Source organism: Myotis davidii, unplaced genomic scaffold (genome assembly GCF_000327345.1).
Source record: "Myotis davidii unplaced genomic scaffold, ASM32734v1 scaffold447, whole genome shotgun sequence".
Lineage (NCBI taxonomy): Eukaryota > Metazoa > Chordata > Mammalia > Chiroptera > Vespertilionidae > Myotis > Myotis davidii.
In genome coordinates this window covers 140,889-159,364 of record NW_006297827.1, presented here as the reverse complement: position 1 = coordinate 159,364, position 18,476 = coordinate 140,889, and the positions used below count along the sequence as shown (strand labels likewise).

Sequence of the window (18,476 nt, the reverse complement as noted above, 5' to 3'; positions counted from 1 at the left end):
CAACCAGTTGGATTTGTTTTCAGCTGCTAAAGAGAGTGGGAGCATATTGAAGATGCAAAATGACTCAGAATATGTATTTGAACATCAGGAAAATGAGCCTGCTTGTAACATTGAACTTCTGTAATTTTTAATCAAATAAGCAGTTCTTGGTTGCTGCAGGGTAGAGCAATTCCATACACCAAAGAAGTGTTAATGAGATAGAAGAACATATGCTTTGTGTTCTTTCTAAGACGCCAATCATTGGGAGGCGATATGATGAACTGCAGAACTCTTCTGGCCGAGATGGGAAGCCCAGGACTATGGCTGTCACCCGGAGCACATCCTCAACCTCATCAGGCTCCAACTCCAATGTCCTTGTTCCTGTGAGCTGGAAGAGACCCCAGTATTCTCAGGTATAGAATCCTGGACTTGCAGGATTGAAGGGGAACCTGGGGACTGACTGAGCCAATGGTCCATGAGATAAGGGATTCCTCCACTCATCATCCTGACCTTGGCCGTTGGGCATCGACAACAGTGGTAAGGTTCTTAACAGCATTACAAGGGAACCCATTTTCTATGTGAACAGCTCCTTACATGGGATTAGAGTCTGACACTTTGTTGATTTGATTCACTAGTCCTATCCTCTTAAAGCAAGCATGTCAAACTCAAAGGCTAACATGGGCCAAATAAACAAGGTTTAAGTTTATGTGGGCCGCAAAAAAAACAAAAGCTTCAATTTTCATAGAAACATAGGTTTATTTCAATAGAGACATGCTGAATAGAAGGGCTAAAATAAATAAGTAATCATTAACATAAAATAATAGAACATTTTAATGGAAATTGATATTTTTTCTTGAACATTAACTTACCAGACACTGAATAACTGCACAAAATGCCAAGGGTTAAAGACAAAGAGAGAATCTTAAAAGCAGCAAGAGAAAAGCAGTTTAGTTAGGCAGGACCCATATGACTATCAGCTGATTTCTCAACAGAAATTTTGCAGGCCAGAAAGGAGTGGCAAGAAATATTCAAAGTGATGGAAAGCAAGAACCTACAACCAGGATTATTCTACTCAGAAAAGCTATCATTTAGAATTGAAGGTCAGATAAAGAGCTTCACAGACAAGAAAAAGCTTAAGGAGTTCATCACCATCAAACCAGTATTACATGAAATGTTGAAGGGTCTTTTTAAGTAGAAAATTTTTTAAAAAAATAAAAAATATGAACAATAAAATGGCAATAAATACATATCTATCAACAACTTAACCTAAAAATCAAAATGAATGAACTAGGAGTCTAATGAATAAAAATAAACTGATGAATAAAATAGAACCAGAGGCATGGAAACATTGAACAGACTAACAGATCTCAGAGGGAAGTCAGGGGTGGGGGTGGGAGAGTAGATAAACCAAAGAATTTATATGCATATGTGCATTACCCATGGACATAAGCAATAGGGTGGTGAAGGCCTGGGGCAGGGTGGGAGGAGGGAAAGGGGGGTGGGTGTGAAAGGGAGGAATATTTGTAATATTCTCAACAATAAAGATTAAAAACTAAATAATTTTTAAGTTATAATGAAAAAGAAAGAAAAAGGATTTGCAGCTTATGTCAGGGAGGCAGAACCCCACTTACAGGGATAGCAGCTGTCCCCAAGATAAAATGAAGACCAAGTGAGCACTAGGCAGGAAAAATACTGTTCACCCAGTAGGACTCAACTTTCACTCCTAAAGGTTGAGGAAATGGATCACGTAGCAGTACCTGCTGGAACACAGCTGGTCATCAGTGAGTGTCCACTGAGTTGTTGAATAGGGAGCCTACCATACTTCATTGGGGATTTGGCAAACAGAAAGAAATGCACAGCCCATTCCATGTTCCTCAATATCAATTTCTTCCTGAGATTATAAAATTCCCACTAAAACTTAGGAAAAGAGCTTACAAATCTCTTACCTTGCTTCAACATCTTTCAACACTGAGAAGACACTGTATTGAGTGTCTCTTCTATAACTTGGAAAGAAGGATGCAGCAAACTGAGTTCCATTAAGGAGAAAGTCTATGAGTGACGTTGGCCTCCTAGCAGTCACCACATAAGTGTAAATCAGATTAAAAAGGGAAAGATCATTCTAGAAAGATCAGGAAGATTGCTTTGAAAGCAATTCTGGAGTACATGAATATTTTTAAGGCTCTGAACACTCTTTAATTTTATTCTCAAACTACCATTCATTCTGAGACCTAGTTAATCTGTGTTATTGGAAAATGTGATGTCTTACAGAAGAATCTGCTTGCTTAAGGTGCTAAAACATGAAGTGTATGGAGAACAAAAAAAGGAATTAAAGTTGTTTAACTTTAGGAAAAATAAATTGAAAATATTTAATACAGCTTGCAAATAATTGAGTTTTTTTAATTCTGCACAAAGTAAAGTTAGTCTCCTCTTTAAGGAAAATAGGTTGTGCTGTTAACATAATAGATTTAATTTAGGTTTAAGGAAAGCATTGCTAATGCTGAAAGTTGTAGCATATAAGAAAGATTATAAAGGAAAGGGATGAATATCTACTAAAGAATCTTGAGGTTGATTTTCAGACCCTGATCCCCCACCTTGGGAAAACTTAGATCAGTACTGTATCATAGAAATAGAAGGTGACCCTCACTCTAAATGTTCTAATCACCTTTTTTAAAAAGTTAAAACAAACAGGTAAAATGAATTTATAACATATTTTAGTTAATCAAATATGTCTAAAATATTATTTCAACATGTAATCAATATTTCACAATTATTAATTCAATGTTCTACATTCTTTTTTCATGCCAAGTCTGTGTGCATTTTACATCTCAGTTCTCACTGGTCACATTTCCAGTATGATAGCCCTATGTATAAGAGCAGATCTGGTCACAAGATGCCATGATTATAATCTGCCTGTGTATTTCTTTTCCAGAAGAGGACAAAAGAGAAGTTGGTACATGTCCTTTCTCTGTGTGGCCAAGAAGTAGGATTGAGCAAAAATCCATCAGTAAGTTCTAGCACATATCACATGTATTTTGGTATCATTTCTTTTTTACTTTGGTCTGTTTTTACCTTTGGTCAAAACAAGTTTAGAAGATTTACCTATGAATTACAAGTATAATATCTACCATCTAGATCAAACCCCTACATCATTTCTCCCCACAGCATGGTTAGTCTCATCTTAATTCAGAAACAATGAAAGATTTTGTTGGCTATTTGTTCGAGGTTTTCTGTAAATAAATACTCAGTTACTTTCAATTTTTAAAACTTCTTAATTTTTTAAATAAAAATGCCCAGCTTACTGCACCACCAACTATGACACACATTCCTTTTGGATATAATTTTATTCTGTACACACAACTCTTATTGTGATGTTATTATTTTATTCACAATAAAGGTAAAAATAATGATATGTTATCATGTTTTTTCTCATGTAAATTTCCACTGATGTTAGTTTTTTAAAACCATGCCATCAGGTTTCAAAATATATGAATAATTAAAGTATTAGAAGTTAGCTTCTGAAGCCCTTCTAAAATTTAGAAAATTCAAATTGTGTATGTGAATCTGTTGTAGCAAAAGCAATAAAAATCTCAGAGTCTGACTTTACCAGGTATTTTTTTGACTGTCTGGCAATGTGCCCTAGCCAGTTATTAGCTCAGCTTGGCCTCCATTGAAGTCACCATTTTGGTTAGTAATTAGTGGGTTTGCTGCTACCCCTGTGACATTATTTATGGCAGAGGGAACAAGATGACAGTGGCTAGAGCAGGCGGAGCCTCCAAGCTCACAAGGGAGAGAAACAGGAGCACTTGGCCTTTGCAATGCAGCCCTACCAGCCAGGGCCATTTCTTACTGCCTTAGCAGGTGGCACTTCCTCCTTCAGAGCTGAACCTCCTGTTTCTGTGCTGAGGCCTTTCTGGCTGGAAATGTTTACCTGGAGGATGTTACAAGTAAGAGCAGCAGCACAACTGAGGAAGCCAGAATTCTCATCTTGTCTCTCACTAGTTGACTGACCCGCTGTGTTGTCTGTCTTACATGCCCATTCGTAATACCTGCACAAACTGTATCATGTACACACATGAGAAATAATGACTGTCCTGAAATACTGGAGAAAAAAAGTACCTGTAAATCCTCTCATTCTTTTACTTTTGATAGACATTTGTGTATTTAAATTCTTCTAAATGATTGCCTACTTTTCAAGGATGACTGGATGTTGTAACAGTTAAATAAGAATCCTGTTCACTTTATTTAATATAAATCTGTATTCAGGAAAGGCTGAATAACAAAACATTTAGCTTCATTTGTAGCTTATTATTTCTACAAAGTTCTATTAAGATGACCCAGCAAAAAGACCCTATACACACACACACACACACACACACACATCCAGGTGGGGTCGAGTATTCATCCAGTAAGCAGCCATTTGACTCTTGAAACATTTTCCTGGTGCATGAACTTGTGTCTTTGCACTAATTTTAATCTGAAGGCACCTGTCCAACATAAATAATAACATCCTAAAAATATCTGCCTGAGGAATTAGGTGTGTACTGGAAACAGTGTGATGAAGAGCCAGTGATGGGGTTTTTTTGTAGCACAAACAACCAGAGGGAGTTGGTTTCTCAGGACGGGACTTTTTGGATTTGTAGGTAATTTTTTCATCATGTGGGGACTTGGACCTGCTGGAGCATCAGACAAGCTTGGTCTCTTCCGAGGATGGTGCCCGAGAACCGGAGAACATGGATGACACAAACAGTGAGCAACAGTTCAGAGTCTTTAGAGACTTCGATTTCCTGGATGTAGAACTAGAGGACGGAGAGGTATAGTACTTTCTCTAAAAATAACCCACTTGACTAACAAAGTTTCTTTTTACCTACTAAATAATGAATTTTTATAACTGTGTCTTTCATTGAAAAGCTGTAAACTTTATTTTAAGTCAACGTATTCCAAGTTCAGCAGCTTCACTTTGGCACAAGTTACCACACCCTTCCTGTCTGAGCCCACAGCAGATGCTGCCAGATTATTTTTAAATGGCCATAATTTGACTGCTGATGACCATACAAAGGCTGTGTGTAAGTCCAACAGTGAGCTTTAAACACACACACACACACACACACACACACACACACACACACAAAATATTCAAGTTCTGAACCTGTTTGCTGGTACCTAGCTAAAACAAGCAGAGCATTTAATGCTTATAAACATGAAATTGCTCTAATTCCATTACTTGGAAGCTTGCCTACGACAAAATAAGCCAGGAGCCTGAGGCCTCTGGGGCCTTTGTGCTGCCTCATTAGGTCATTAGAACTCAAAACAGGATGGAGGGCACAGGAGAGTTTCTGGCTCTGATGTAGATGGGTGGCAGGTTTTCCCCACACTTGGAGCAGCTTAACTCAAGTCTCAATAGGCAAAGGCAGATTTGTGTATTTGGATGACAAGTATGGTCATAAGATGCTTTCAGTTATGAATCATATTTTTGAAATCTGGGATTGGAAGGCAACACATCATCCCTTTGCTCTCATTTTGATAGTTTGGGGGGTATTCCAGTTGAGTTGTAATCCTTTGCCTCAAAAGGTGGAAACAAAATTCACTAAAGGGAGATTGGTATGTGTGAAAATGCCGGATACCCCTGGTACCAAGTCAGCTCCTGGTGTTAGTCAACATGCTTGAGCTCACATGTAACTGTACACAGTCTATTTCCCAAAGAAAGGGCTTTCTGCTATACTTAAAGTTAAAGCAGAAGTCCAGATTCAAAGTTTATTATCTCCTATAGTGGAAAGGCACCTCCTAACTTAACCAACTTTTTACCTTAATCAACTTCGTACCTTCCCTAAAAGGGTGACTGCTGACCAACTCGTTTATATCAAGGTGAGGCCAAGGGGCTATCTGCTTTTGTCCCTTTGGCCACTGATGACCCTAGATATCTGTGCCAGCAAGGGAGAATCACATCCTCAGAAGGAACAGTATTTTCTTTACCCATCTTTTCCTGAACACAAGTTTTGCAGCCCAGTATGTAAAGAGCTAAAGGCACTTACTGCAAAGCAACTTTAAAATAAGTGTCAGCTTTTCACCTTGAGTTGTTCTAGAACCCGTAGAAAGTAGTGCAGAATTTTCTGACTGTTCATCACAATTAGTAATAAAGATATCAATCTCGAACTGTGGTGATGATTGTTTTAAGTCTTCCATGAAATACAATGGTTTTGAGTATCTCTGAGCCAGAGCTACATGGAATGTCACAACATGAGTTCCCTGGCCTGAACAGCTAACCCCATCTTCTCTCCGAGGCTAGAATTCAAGCTCAGGCACCCTCTTCACTCCGAAAATAAAACTAAAGAGGGAAAAATTGACCTTGCAAGGCACACATCATTTTCTAAAGTCAATCAAAGAAAAACATGTTATATAATATGACCTAACAGGAGAATCAGACACAGTTTCAGAACAACTCACAAATTTAATTCCTATCAAAATAAAGGAAGGAAAATCTGAGATGCCCATCACTTGAAAATAACTATGACACTAATGTGTGTCAGGGACAAAAAGTAATGAATACTACTGGTGTTCTCTATGTTGTCCTAGCCAACAAGAACTATATCACAGTGATGACTTTATCTTATATAATTAAGATTTCATAGACTCTCAAGAGTATGAAAGTATATATGTACCCAAATAAAATAAACCATGTGAAAAAGTTTTAACCACATCTCACTAAGATACAATAAGGGATGCTGCCATGCTTATGAGGGGTAGCGTAAAAAATGCAAGGCTTTGGAGCCAGGCAAGGTCCAACTTTGAATTACAGCTCTCTGCCACTGACCTCACTCACTGTATGACCATGAGCGTGCAATTTCTCTTGGCTTTCTCAGGTACTCAATGGGTATGATAATACCTGTCTATAGAGTAGATATGAGCATTTAGTGAGGTAACCTAAATAAAGCTTCTAGCAGTGTCTCAATGTCCATTCCTTTATACTGTCATTGGTGAATAATTTCAGTTTTTCCTCATCTGAGAAAGTTAAGCATATTTACCTTCTAGATAAAAACACAATTATCAAAAAAGTCAGTTTTTTGGTTACATCTACTTCTTTTCATTAAATTGCCTCATAACTTATTGCCTAATATTGGTAAGGGTTTGGCCTTGAAATTTTCAGAATCTTTGCAAGGTGCTGTGTCTTTGCTGTTAACTGCATATCAGCAGTGAAGAGACCATGATTACACACACCTTTCTCTTGGTGAGCAGGATCAGGTGACACCATCTTTTTGTTCCAGTTGATGACCCTGATACATTTTCCCATGACATTTCACAATTTTCTCACAAATACTTAGTCATCCCCCCCACAAAAGTGTTGAGGACAGAAAATTGGCCACATAAGGGGAAAGCTGTTTCAGAAATTGTATTTGTGACTTATTGCCCCAATTCCATCATCTACCACTATGAAGTTGGGAATTTCTGGCTTGATGTTGATTTTCTCCTTGGGTTTATATACCTTAACCTTTGTTTAAGTTGCATCTACTGAAGTATATATTGTTAGCACTGTTCATTGTGTTAAAACTAAGAGAAAAGCACTTTAGTGTCCTTAATATCATTATTTTAAATAGACCTTTTAATTTGTTTCTCTGTTCACCCCATCTGCTGCCCAGGAGCTTCAGGTAAGAGAATGCTCTTTTTTCAGGTATGCAAGCCAATGTTTTGCATTAATGCAGATTGATAACAACAGAGTTGCTTCTTCCTCCCTTCCAGCATATGTATGCCTGTTTGTATGCATATTCACATTGATGGGTGTGTGATATAAGACGTCTTTTTTTCTCAATTGCTCTAATCTATATATATAAAAGCCTAAGCTACCATTATGGCGGAATGATTGGAATGACCAGAATGACCGGTTACTATGACACACATTGAGCAGGCAGGCAGGAATGTGGTTTGGAGCAAGCAGGCAGGCAGGCAGGTGAGTTGGTTAGGGGTGAGCAGGCAGGCAGGCAGGTGAGTGGTTAGGGGCAAGCAGGCAGGCAGGCAGGTGAGTTGGTTAGGGGTGAGCAGGCAGGCAGGCAGGTGAGAGGTTAGGGGTGAGCGGTTCCAGATTGTGAGAGGGATGTCTGACTGCTGGATGTCCGACTACAGGGATCGGGCTTAAACCGGCAGTTGGACATCCCCCAAGGGGTCCCAGATTGCGAGAGGGCACAGACCGGGCTGAGGGACAGCCCCCCCTCCCCATGCACAAATTTCGTGCACCAGGCCTCTAGTACAGGTATAATTCTCAATTCTCATGCCTCATTAATCCACATTTTCACCAGATCAATAGTAACAGCAGTCTATGCCCAGTGTAGTATTCTAGGATCTAGACATTCATATTTCTGTGAAAGCTTATGGTTCTATCTCATGGTCAGTGGGGATACCTCCAGAATTGTTCCCTGAGATAGTTCATCCAACCCATCAACTGATTTGGTACAAAAGAACCAGTTTTATGAATTTATATTTTACATTTATATTTGTATATTTCTCCTATTCATTTTCACATTCTTTTTTCTCTATCTAGCATTCTCATTTTTCTTTATATATTTTTTATTTCTTCACACATTGCATTCTCTTTTTCTTTCCAGAACTCTTGCCTTTCCAAGGTTGTTTTTTTTTTTCACTAAAATAGCTATTTTTTAAATTTCAGCATAATAATTAGCATATGCACCAGGAAAAAAACTTTATTTGGTGGTAATTTGTCACAGCAGATATAGATAAAAGGTGCAGATATGGATAAAAAGTACAGATATAGATAAAAGTTGCTGATACAGATAAAACAGCAGATATAGATACACAATATAGAAATCATACCCTGAATCTGATTTCTTTGTATAATCAAATAGTCCTAAAACAATAATAAATGGGGTTGATTAATGATAATTTGTATATTGTACCCAGAATGTGTTTAGGATTCTTACCTGTTGCCTTCTACCATAGGTTACCAAAACAGATTTTGGAATAGCTAAGCATCTGCTTTATGAGAGATCTGTGAAATATTCTATCAAGCTTTGTGTTATTAGGAGCCAGAAGAAATAGCCTTTAAACGAGAGGAAAATTAATCAATTTAATGCTCACTAATTTTAACAGTAATTTGCATCTCTCATATTATTTTATTAACTGAACTCTCACCCTAAAAAGTTAATAGTGAGCCATCAGACAGTGCTTCAAATGACTCATAAATGGAAGGATTCTATACTAGATGTTATTCAGATTACCTATTTGTTTCAGTTAAAACTTGCTTACCAATGAGATGTAATATTTCCCTTCTTTTATTCCTGTCTTAAGAGAGAGAGAAAAATATTGTGAACACACAATACAATATATAGATGATTTATTATAGAATTGTATACCTGAAACCTATATAATTTTATTAATCAGTGTGTCACCCCCAATAAATCAATAAAAAGTAAAAGAGAGAGAGAGAGAGAAAATAAAACCAAATTTAATTTCTACAAAAACATTTTATGTTGGTCAAATAAACATACTTAACATCATATGGTTTGTAAACAAAGTCTGAGGTATAACTCATAGCTTTCTTTAAAACTTGCTTTGCCCTTAACCCAGGTGGTGCTTCACCCAATTCGCATGCCACCCAGGGCTCTTTCAGTGGCTGAGCATTTCAGGTAGCTGACAAGTGGCAGCAGGTCTTGGTGTGCTTGAGGTCTTTTGTAGCAACGGGCCTTGGTTTGCAATGTAGCCCCTCCCATGCAAAGCCAAGCCCAAAATAGGCAGTTATCAACTGAGGATTGCTAGGTAGTACCTAACAGGTAGCTCAGTCCTGTAAAAGGCAGCATCTGACATGGCCCTGCACTGGAGTCCTTCCCAAGGGGCCCCCAAACCAACACACCCAATGATCAGCCTCAGACCACAACAAAGAACCACCAGATTAGTGTTCCAAGTGACACACCCAGAGGGAGGTCTCAGCAGGCACAGACCTTGTTAGGGCAATTCCTTCTCTGCGGGGACAGCCACAGCACAATAGCTTTTATGCTGTGGTCATTGATAATCCTCAAGCCAGCCAGGCCGAGGGTCAAACCTACCCACTGATGTGCCAACAGCAATCAAGACTCAACTGCAACAGCAGGGCACACACAACCCATACATGGCACACTCCTGGAAAACGCAGTTCTGGTGATCAGATAGAGTGCCCCACTGGGCCCCACAGGACACCTATTATGTAAGGCCTCCTCCCAAGACTGGGAGACATAGCAGATCTACCTAGTACAAATAAACAAGGGTAGACAAATGGAAAGACAAAGAAGCATATCCCAAATGAAAAAAAGTGGAACGGAATAGAAATCTCTAGAAAATAAATAAATAAAATGGAGAAAAGCAATCTACCAGATACAAAGTTCAAAACATTGGTAGCAAGGATGCTCAAGGAACATATGGAAGAACGAACTCAGTGGAAATTTCAACAAAGAGATAGTAAGCATAAAAAGAGACATTAAAACCTTATAAAAATACTCAGAAATAAAGAATACAGTAAGTAAAATGAAGAATACACTAGAAGGAATCAACAACAGATTAGAGAATTGAGTCAGTGATTTGGAAGACAAGGTAGCAGAAAACACCAAATCAGAACAGAAAAAAAAAAAACAATTTTAAAATGAGGATAGATAAAGGTACCTCTGGGACAAAATCAAGCATAACAGTATTCTTATCATAGGGGTGTCAGAAGGAGAAGAGAGATAACAACAGATTCAGAACCTATTTGAAGAAATAATAACTGAAAACTTCTCTAACCTGACAAAGAAAAAACTTTATTCCACTTCCATACATGTTCAAGAAGTGAAGAGTCCCAAACAAGACAAACTCAGAGTCCCACACCAAGACACATCATAATTAAAATGGCAAAGGTTAAAGACAAAGAGAGAATTTTCAAAGCAGCAAGAGAAAGACAGTTACCTACAAGGAAACTCCACAAAGATTGTCAGCTGATTTCTCAACAGAAAGTTCCCTTTTCAGGCCAGAAGGGGCTGGCACAAAATATTAAAAGTGATGAAAAGCAAAAGACCTACAACCAAGACTACTTTACCCAGTAATTCCATGATTTAAAATTGAAGGAGAGATAAAGAGCTTCCAAGGGAAGAAAAGGCTAACGGGGGTCATCACCATCAAACCAATAAAATAAGAAATGTTAAAAGGACTTCTTTAAGAAGACAAAAATAAAGGAACATAAATATAAAAAATGAAATGGCAATCACTATGTACCTACTAATAATTACTTTAAATGTAAATAGTTTAAATGCACCAATTGAGAGACATAGGGGGCTAAATGAAGGTAGGCAAAGTGGGTGTGGGGAATGTGGACAGAAATAGACTTTGCTTGAGGTGATGGGCACATTATTCAGTGTGCAAATGATGTTTATTGAGTTGTACACTTGAAACCTGTATGGCATTGCAAACCAATGTCACCGCAATAAATTCAATTTAAAAATATATAGGGTAGCTGTATGGATAAAAAAAAAAAAAGACCAATAAATAAGCTGTCTACAAAAGGCCAACTTCAGATCAAAAGACACATAGACCAAAAGTTAAGGGATGAAAAAAATATTTCATGCAAATGGAAACAAAAAGTAGCTGGCTTATCAATACTTATAGCAGACAAAATAGACTTTAAAACAAAGGATATAAGAAACAAAGAAAGACATTACATAATGATAAAGGGACCAACCCAGCAAGACAATATAACCCTTGTAAACATTTATGCACCCAACATAGGAGTACCTAAATAAACAAAGTAAATATTGGTGGACATAAAGGGAGAGATCAACAGTAATCTATATATATAAAAGCCTAAGCAACCTTTCAACCAGTCACTATGACACGCACTGACCACCAGGGGGCATTCAACTTGGACAGATGAAAAGAGAAACAGACAGTTGAGTCTATGGAAGATCACAAGCAGGTGGGGCTGAGCTGAAGTTCGCAATGGGAGGCTGGGCCAACAGCCCAAATTCTGCCACTCCCCCGGCACTGCTTCGGAGGCATGGCTCCCCCAACCCACTTCTCTGATCATGTCCTCCCTGAGCAGTCGGAACTAAAGGACAGAGGGAAGGAAAAAAGAGACCATGAACTCAGTCCCTAGCACCTGCCTCCTCCTATCAGACCGGAGCTACCCCAGGACTTATAGGATGACATGCAAAGTGGGCCTCGCAGTGCAGCTACTGCAACTCCCCAGTCTGCCCTGGGTGCTCCTTGGGCACTCACCCCACTTCTCTGAGCCTCAGTCTACACCCCTACCAAGGCTGTGGGAGCTCCACCCTAGGGATCCATTTCTTCATAGCTGGGTGTGGCGGACTAGGAGATGCAAGGAGCGGCAGTGGAAGATGGGGGCAGACACTCGGCTGACCGGGATGAGCAAGGCCAGGATGAGCGGGAGTGGCTCCTCCCTGGCCGCCTGCTGCTTCACGCACTACTACATCCCTCAGGGGATGTTAGATGCTGGTTTGAATCCAATCCCTATAGGCCACACTGAGGGACCCTGCCAGTGCATGAATCCATGCACCAGGCCTCTAGTACAGTCATAATAAGGGACTTTAAATCCCATTGACATCAATGGATATACCTTCTACACAGAAAACCAACTAGAAAACAGTGACCTTAAATGACACATTCAACCAGATGTATTTCACCCCAAAGCAGCAGAACATACATTCTTTTCAGGTGCACATAGAACATTTTCCAGGATAAAACACATGTTAGGCCACAAAAGCAAGTATTAATGAAATTAAGGAGATTGAAATCTTATCAAGCATCTTCTCCAAACACAATCGTATGAAACTAGAAATCAATCCCAAGAATAAAACTGAAAACACAAACACATGGAGGCTAAATAACATTTTACTAAACAATGAATGGGTTAACAATGAGAATAACAAAGATATCAAAAGATACTCTGAGACAAAGAAAAATGAAAACACAATAACTCAAAATCTATGGGACAAAGCTAAAGCAGTCCTAAGAGGGAATTTTATAGCAATATACGTCTACCACAAGAAACAAGAAAAATGGCAAACTATCTAACCATACATTAAATGAACTAGAAAAAGAACAAAACAAAAAAAAAGTGAGGAGAAGGAAGAAAATAATAAAAATCAGAGTGGAAACAAAATAGAATCTAAGAAAACAATAGAAAAGTCACTGAAACTAAGAAGTGGTTCTTTGAAAAGATAAACAAGATTAAAAAGCATTTAACCAGAATCAAGAACAAAAGAGAGAGAGTAAAAAATAAGGATCTTGCCCTAACTGGTTTGGGTCAGTGGATAGAGCATCGGCCTGAGGACTGAAAGGTCCCAAGTTTGATTCCGGCCAAAGGCATATGCCTGGCTTGTGGGTTCGACCCCGAGGACGGGGCGTGCAGGAGGCAGCCATTCAATGATTCTCTCTCATCATTGATATTTCTATCTCTCCCTCTCCCTTCCTATCTAAAGTCAATAAAATATATTTTTTTGTAAAAAAGAAATCACTGCGTCTGAGGCAGGCGTCTGGGGCAGGCTAGAAAAGGTCAATGGGAGAGAAAAAAAAGGATATATGTAATAGTTTCAACAGTAAAGATTTAATTTTAAAAAACAAATAAATAAAATCAAAAATGAAAGAGGAGAAGTGACAACTGATACCATAGAAATACAAAGGATTATAAGAAAATACTAAGAACAATTACATGCCTAACAAATTGGACAATTTGGAAAAAATTGGATAAATTCCTAGAAACATATACTGAATCAAGAAGAAACAGATAATCTGAACTGACTGATTATTATCAAAGAAATTGAATCAGTAATCAAAAAACGCCCGACAAACAAAAGTTCCAGAGCAGAGGGCTTCACAGGTGCATTTTACCAAATGTTCAATGAAGAATTAACACCTATCCTTCTCAAACTATTCCAAAAAATTTAAGAGGAGGGAAGGCTCCCAAGTTTCTTTTACAAGGCCACCATTATCCTGGTTCCAAAACCAGACAAAAACATTTTAAAAATTATAGGGATACAGCTCTGATGAGCATACCTGCAAAATCCTCAAAAAAAAAAATAGCAAAAAAAAATTCAGCAATTAAAAATATCATACACCAGATATATAAATGGCATCTGTTAGTGGTACTGTTAGCTGATTATGGGCAAGAACAGAGGTTGGAGGAAGGCAGGGAAGTAGTGGAGCACCTATATAACAGTTGGCATGATGTGGTCAGGGTTCAGAATCACAGTCAGCAAGCCTTAGCTTGACTGTGAAAAGGACAATAATGATCAAGACCCAAATTCAACAGGAAGGCTCATTTAACCCACATAAGGTACATTCATAGAGCAGTTCAGAGAATCAAGGAGACTATACCACTGGGTCCCACAAGAAGGCCACACCACCAAAACTGGGAGGCACAGCAACTTACTCAATACACAGAAACAAGCAAAAAGAAACAGTGAAAATGGGGAAACAAAGAAACAATCCCCAAATGAAAAAATCAGGAGGAATCACTGGAAAAAGAGCTAAATGAAATGGAGGCAGGGAGTTTATCAGAAACAGAGTATAAAGGAATGGTTTTTAGAATGTTCAACAGAATGAAAAGGGATATAGAAACAATGAAAAACAACCCATAGGAAATGAAGTATGATATAGCTGAAATAAGAAATACCCTGGAAGGAAATCATGGTAGATTAGAAGAAGCAGAGGATCAAATCAGCAAATTATAATATAAGGTAGAAAAAAATCACTCAATTAGAGCATCAAAAAGAAAAAATACGTAGAAAGCAGGAGGACAGGTTAAGGGAACTTTGGGACAATGTGAAATGGAATAGTATCCACATCATAGGGGAACCAGAAGGAGAATAATGCAAGGAAGGACCTGTTCGAAGAAATAATGACAGAAAACTTCCCTAACCTGGTGAAGGAAAAAGTTGCACAAGTTTAGGAAGCACAGAGAGTCTCAATCAAAAAGAGAGTCACACCAATATATATCTTAATTAAAATGGCACATATTAATAACAAAGAGAGAATCTTAAGGGCAACAAGAGAGAGACAGTTATCTCATGGGAGCTCCCATAAGGCTTTCCAGAAGGGAATGACATGAAGTATTCAAAATAATGAAAAAAAAAGGATCTGAAAGCAAGACTACTATATCCAGCAAGGCTATCATTCAAAATTGAAGTTGAAATAAAAAGCTTCCAAGACCAAATAAAAAAGACTAAAGAAGTTTGTTAACACCAAGCCATCATTGCAAGAAATGCTAAAAGAACTGTTGTTAAGAAGAAGAAATAGAGAGAGAGGAACATATGCATACAGAATAAAAATGGCAATAAATAAGTACCTATCAAAAATGAATCTTAAATGTAAATGGATTAAATGCTCCAATCAGAAGACACAGGGTTGCTGAATAGATAAGAAAACAAGCCCCCCCCCCAAAAAAAAAACAAGGCCCCTATATGCTGTCTAAAAGAAACCAAACTCAGAACAAAAAAACTCACACAGGATGAAAGTGAAAGCATGGAAAAATATTTCCATGCAAATAGAAACAAAAAAAATTGCTGGGGTAGCAATACTTTATCTGACAAAATAGACTTCAAAACAAAGGCCATAACAAAAGAGAAAGATGGTCACTATATAAACTATTGGGATTGATCCAACAAGAGGCTATAACACTGGTAAACATATATGCACCCAATATAGGAGCACTGAAATATACTTTAAAATTCCGGGAGGACTTTAAGGGAGAGATCAACAGCAATGTAGTCATAGTGTGGGACATTAACATCCCATTGACATCACTAGATAGAGCTTCCAAACCAAAAAAAAAAAAAAAAAAAAAAATCAACAAGTAAACAGCAACCTTAAATGACACACTGGATTAGGTGGACTTAATTAATATTTAGAGAACATATCACCTCAAAGCTGCAGAATGTACATTCTTTTTTAAAAATATATATTTTTATTGATTTCAGAGAGGAAAGGAGAGAGAGAGATGATGATGATGAGTGAGAATCATTGATTGGATGCCTCCTTTTCATTCTGTGTCATGTCTTGTGTTATATTTTGTGCTGTTCAGTCAGCACCTCAAAACAGTTGGCATGACATGGTATGGAGCAGACACCCTGAGAGGAGACCCTGTTCATGAATAGGACAATAACATTAAAGACCCAACTACATCAGGAGAACTCAAATATCTCAAGGAGGGAGCATCCCTTGAACATCCAGCCCATGAGACCTGAAAGACTGTACCACTGGGTCCCACAAAACATTTACTACATAACACCAATTTAAAAAAACTGGGTGGTATAGCAGTTTGATCTAATACATACAAACAATTACAAAGGAACAAAAATGGGAAGACAAATACACACACCCCAAATGAAAGAAAAGGAGGAATCACCAGAAAAAGAGTGAAATGAAATAGAGCCAAGCAATTTGTCAGAGAAAGAATTCAGAGTAATGGTTATAAGGATGCTCAAACGACTAGATGAGAAATTCACCAACAAGTATAAAAATCAAGAGAAAATGAAGGATGACATAGCTGCAATAGAGAACACCCTGAAAGTTTTCAACAGTAGACTAGAAGAAGCTGAGGACCATATCAGTGAGTTAAAAGACAAGGTAGAAAAAAACAGCTAAGCAGAGCAGAAAAAAAAAATTAAAAAGCAGGAGAGTCTAAGGAAGCTTTGGGACAACATGAAATGAAACAACATCTACATATAGGGGTACCAGAAGGAGAGGAAGCTGAGCAAGGAATAGAAAGCTTTTTGAAGAAATAATGACAGAAAACTTCCCTGATTTGGGGAAGAAAAAAATCCACAAGTCTAAGAAGCACACAGTGTCCCAAACAAGATGAACCCAAAAAGACCCACACTGAGACACATCATAATTAAATTAGCAAATGCCAACGACAAAGTAAGGATCTTAAAGGTGGCCAGAGATAGACAGAAAGTTACTTACAAGGGATCTCCCACTAGACTATCAACTGATTTCTCAACTGAAACACATCAGACCAGTAGGGAATAGAATGAAGTATGCAAAGCAAGGACTTGAATCTAAGAATAATCTATCCAGCAAGGCTATGAATTCAAAGTTGAAGGTGAAATCAGGAGCTTCACACTTATCAATAATAACATTAAACGTAAATGGATTAAATGCTCCAATAAAAAAGACATAAGATAGCTGAATGGATAAGCAAACATGAACCATATATTTGCTGTCTGCAAGAGACCCACCTCAGAACAAAGGATTTACACAGACTGAGAGTGAAGGCATGGAAAAAAATTTTCAGGCAAATGAAAATGAAAAATAGTTGGGGTAGACAAAATAGACTTCAAAGTGAAGGCCATAACAAGAGATAAAGAAGGTCACTTCATAATACTAAAGGGATTGATACAACAAGAGACTATAACTCTGAGAAACATATATGCACCCAATACAGGAGCATATAAATATATTTTAAAAACTTCTGGGTGATATCAAGAGAGATTGACAGCAATACAATCATAGTAGGGGACTTTAAGACCCCACTGACATCACTGGATAAATCTTCTAGACAAAAGGAAACAGCAATTCTAAATGACACTAGAACAGATGGAACTAATTGATATCTTCAGAAATTTCCACCCCAAAGCTACAGGAAATACATTCTCCTCAAGTACACATGGTACATTTTCAAAGATAGACCGCATGTTAATGCACAAGTTAACACTCTACAAATTTGAGAATATTAAAATCAAATCAAGAATCTTCTCAGACCACAGTGGCATGAAATTGGAAATCAGCTACAATAAAAATGCTTAAAGCAGAGGAGAAACCAAGATGGCAGCATAGGTAAACACTTGAAATTGCTGCCTCGCACAACCACTTCAAAACTACAACTAAAAGACAAAACGGACATCATCCAGAACCATAGGAAAGCTGGCTGGTTGGCTGTAGAGTGGAAATTCTACAACTAAAAAGAAAGAGAGAAGCACACTGAGACTTAGAGGAGGTGCAGAAGTAAAGTGCAGAGGTACGGAAGCACACGCGGAAAAGGCTGGCAACTGAGGACGCGGCTGTCTTTTCAATCGGGAGGGAGACACAATCTCCCGACTGCTCTGAACTCCAGTAACGGGCGAGTCTCTGGGGACCCAACCTCATATGGGGAGAAACTAGACTGTCTGACATCGGGCGGAACTCGAGGGTGGCTTTCTCTCAGAGGTGTTTGCAGCAATTACCATGGGACACTGAGATCCAGGGCCTCTTAGGGCAGGGCTGAGGATCAACTATAGCTGTTTGCTCCACCCTGTTGATTCCCTGAGACCCTGCCCCGCCCAAGCTGTGCATAAAGGCTTTTGCATATGAATGGCCTGGCGCTTTGCAACCTAACCTAACAAACTGCAGCTGGGTCAAAAAACCCCAGAGCTTCCAAAAGAAAGCCTAAGGCTCCTTAGCAGCCTTCATTGCTTCACAGCTGTGCCTCATCTGGGCACCGCCAAACCCCAAACAAAGAGGAGGAATCTGCAGATCTCTCTGTACCTCCTGCTGAG

General features: G+C 38.5%; 1 protein-coding gene across 1 annotated transcript in view; it reads left to right on the top strand.

The window, feature by feature from the left end:
• The window catches only part of FRY (FRY microtubule binding protein), a 409,004-nt gene that overhangs the window by 317,655 nt on the left and 72,873 nt on the right, over positions 1-18,476 (top strand). The window contains exons 49-51 of the mRNA XM_015570438.1: positions 231-392; positions 2,909-2,983; positions 4,620-4,790. Of these exons, the coding sequence (XP_015425924.1) occupies positions 231-392; positions 2,909-2,983; positions 4,620-4,790 (408 nt within the window). The remainder of the gene's footprint in view (positions 1-230; positions 393-2,908; positions 2,984-4,619; positions 4,791-18,476) is intronic.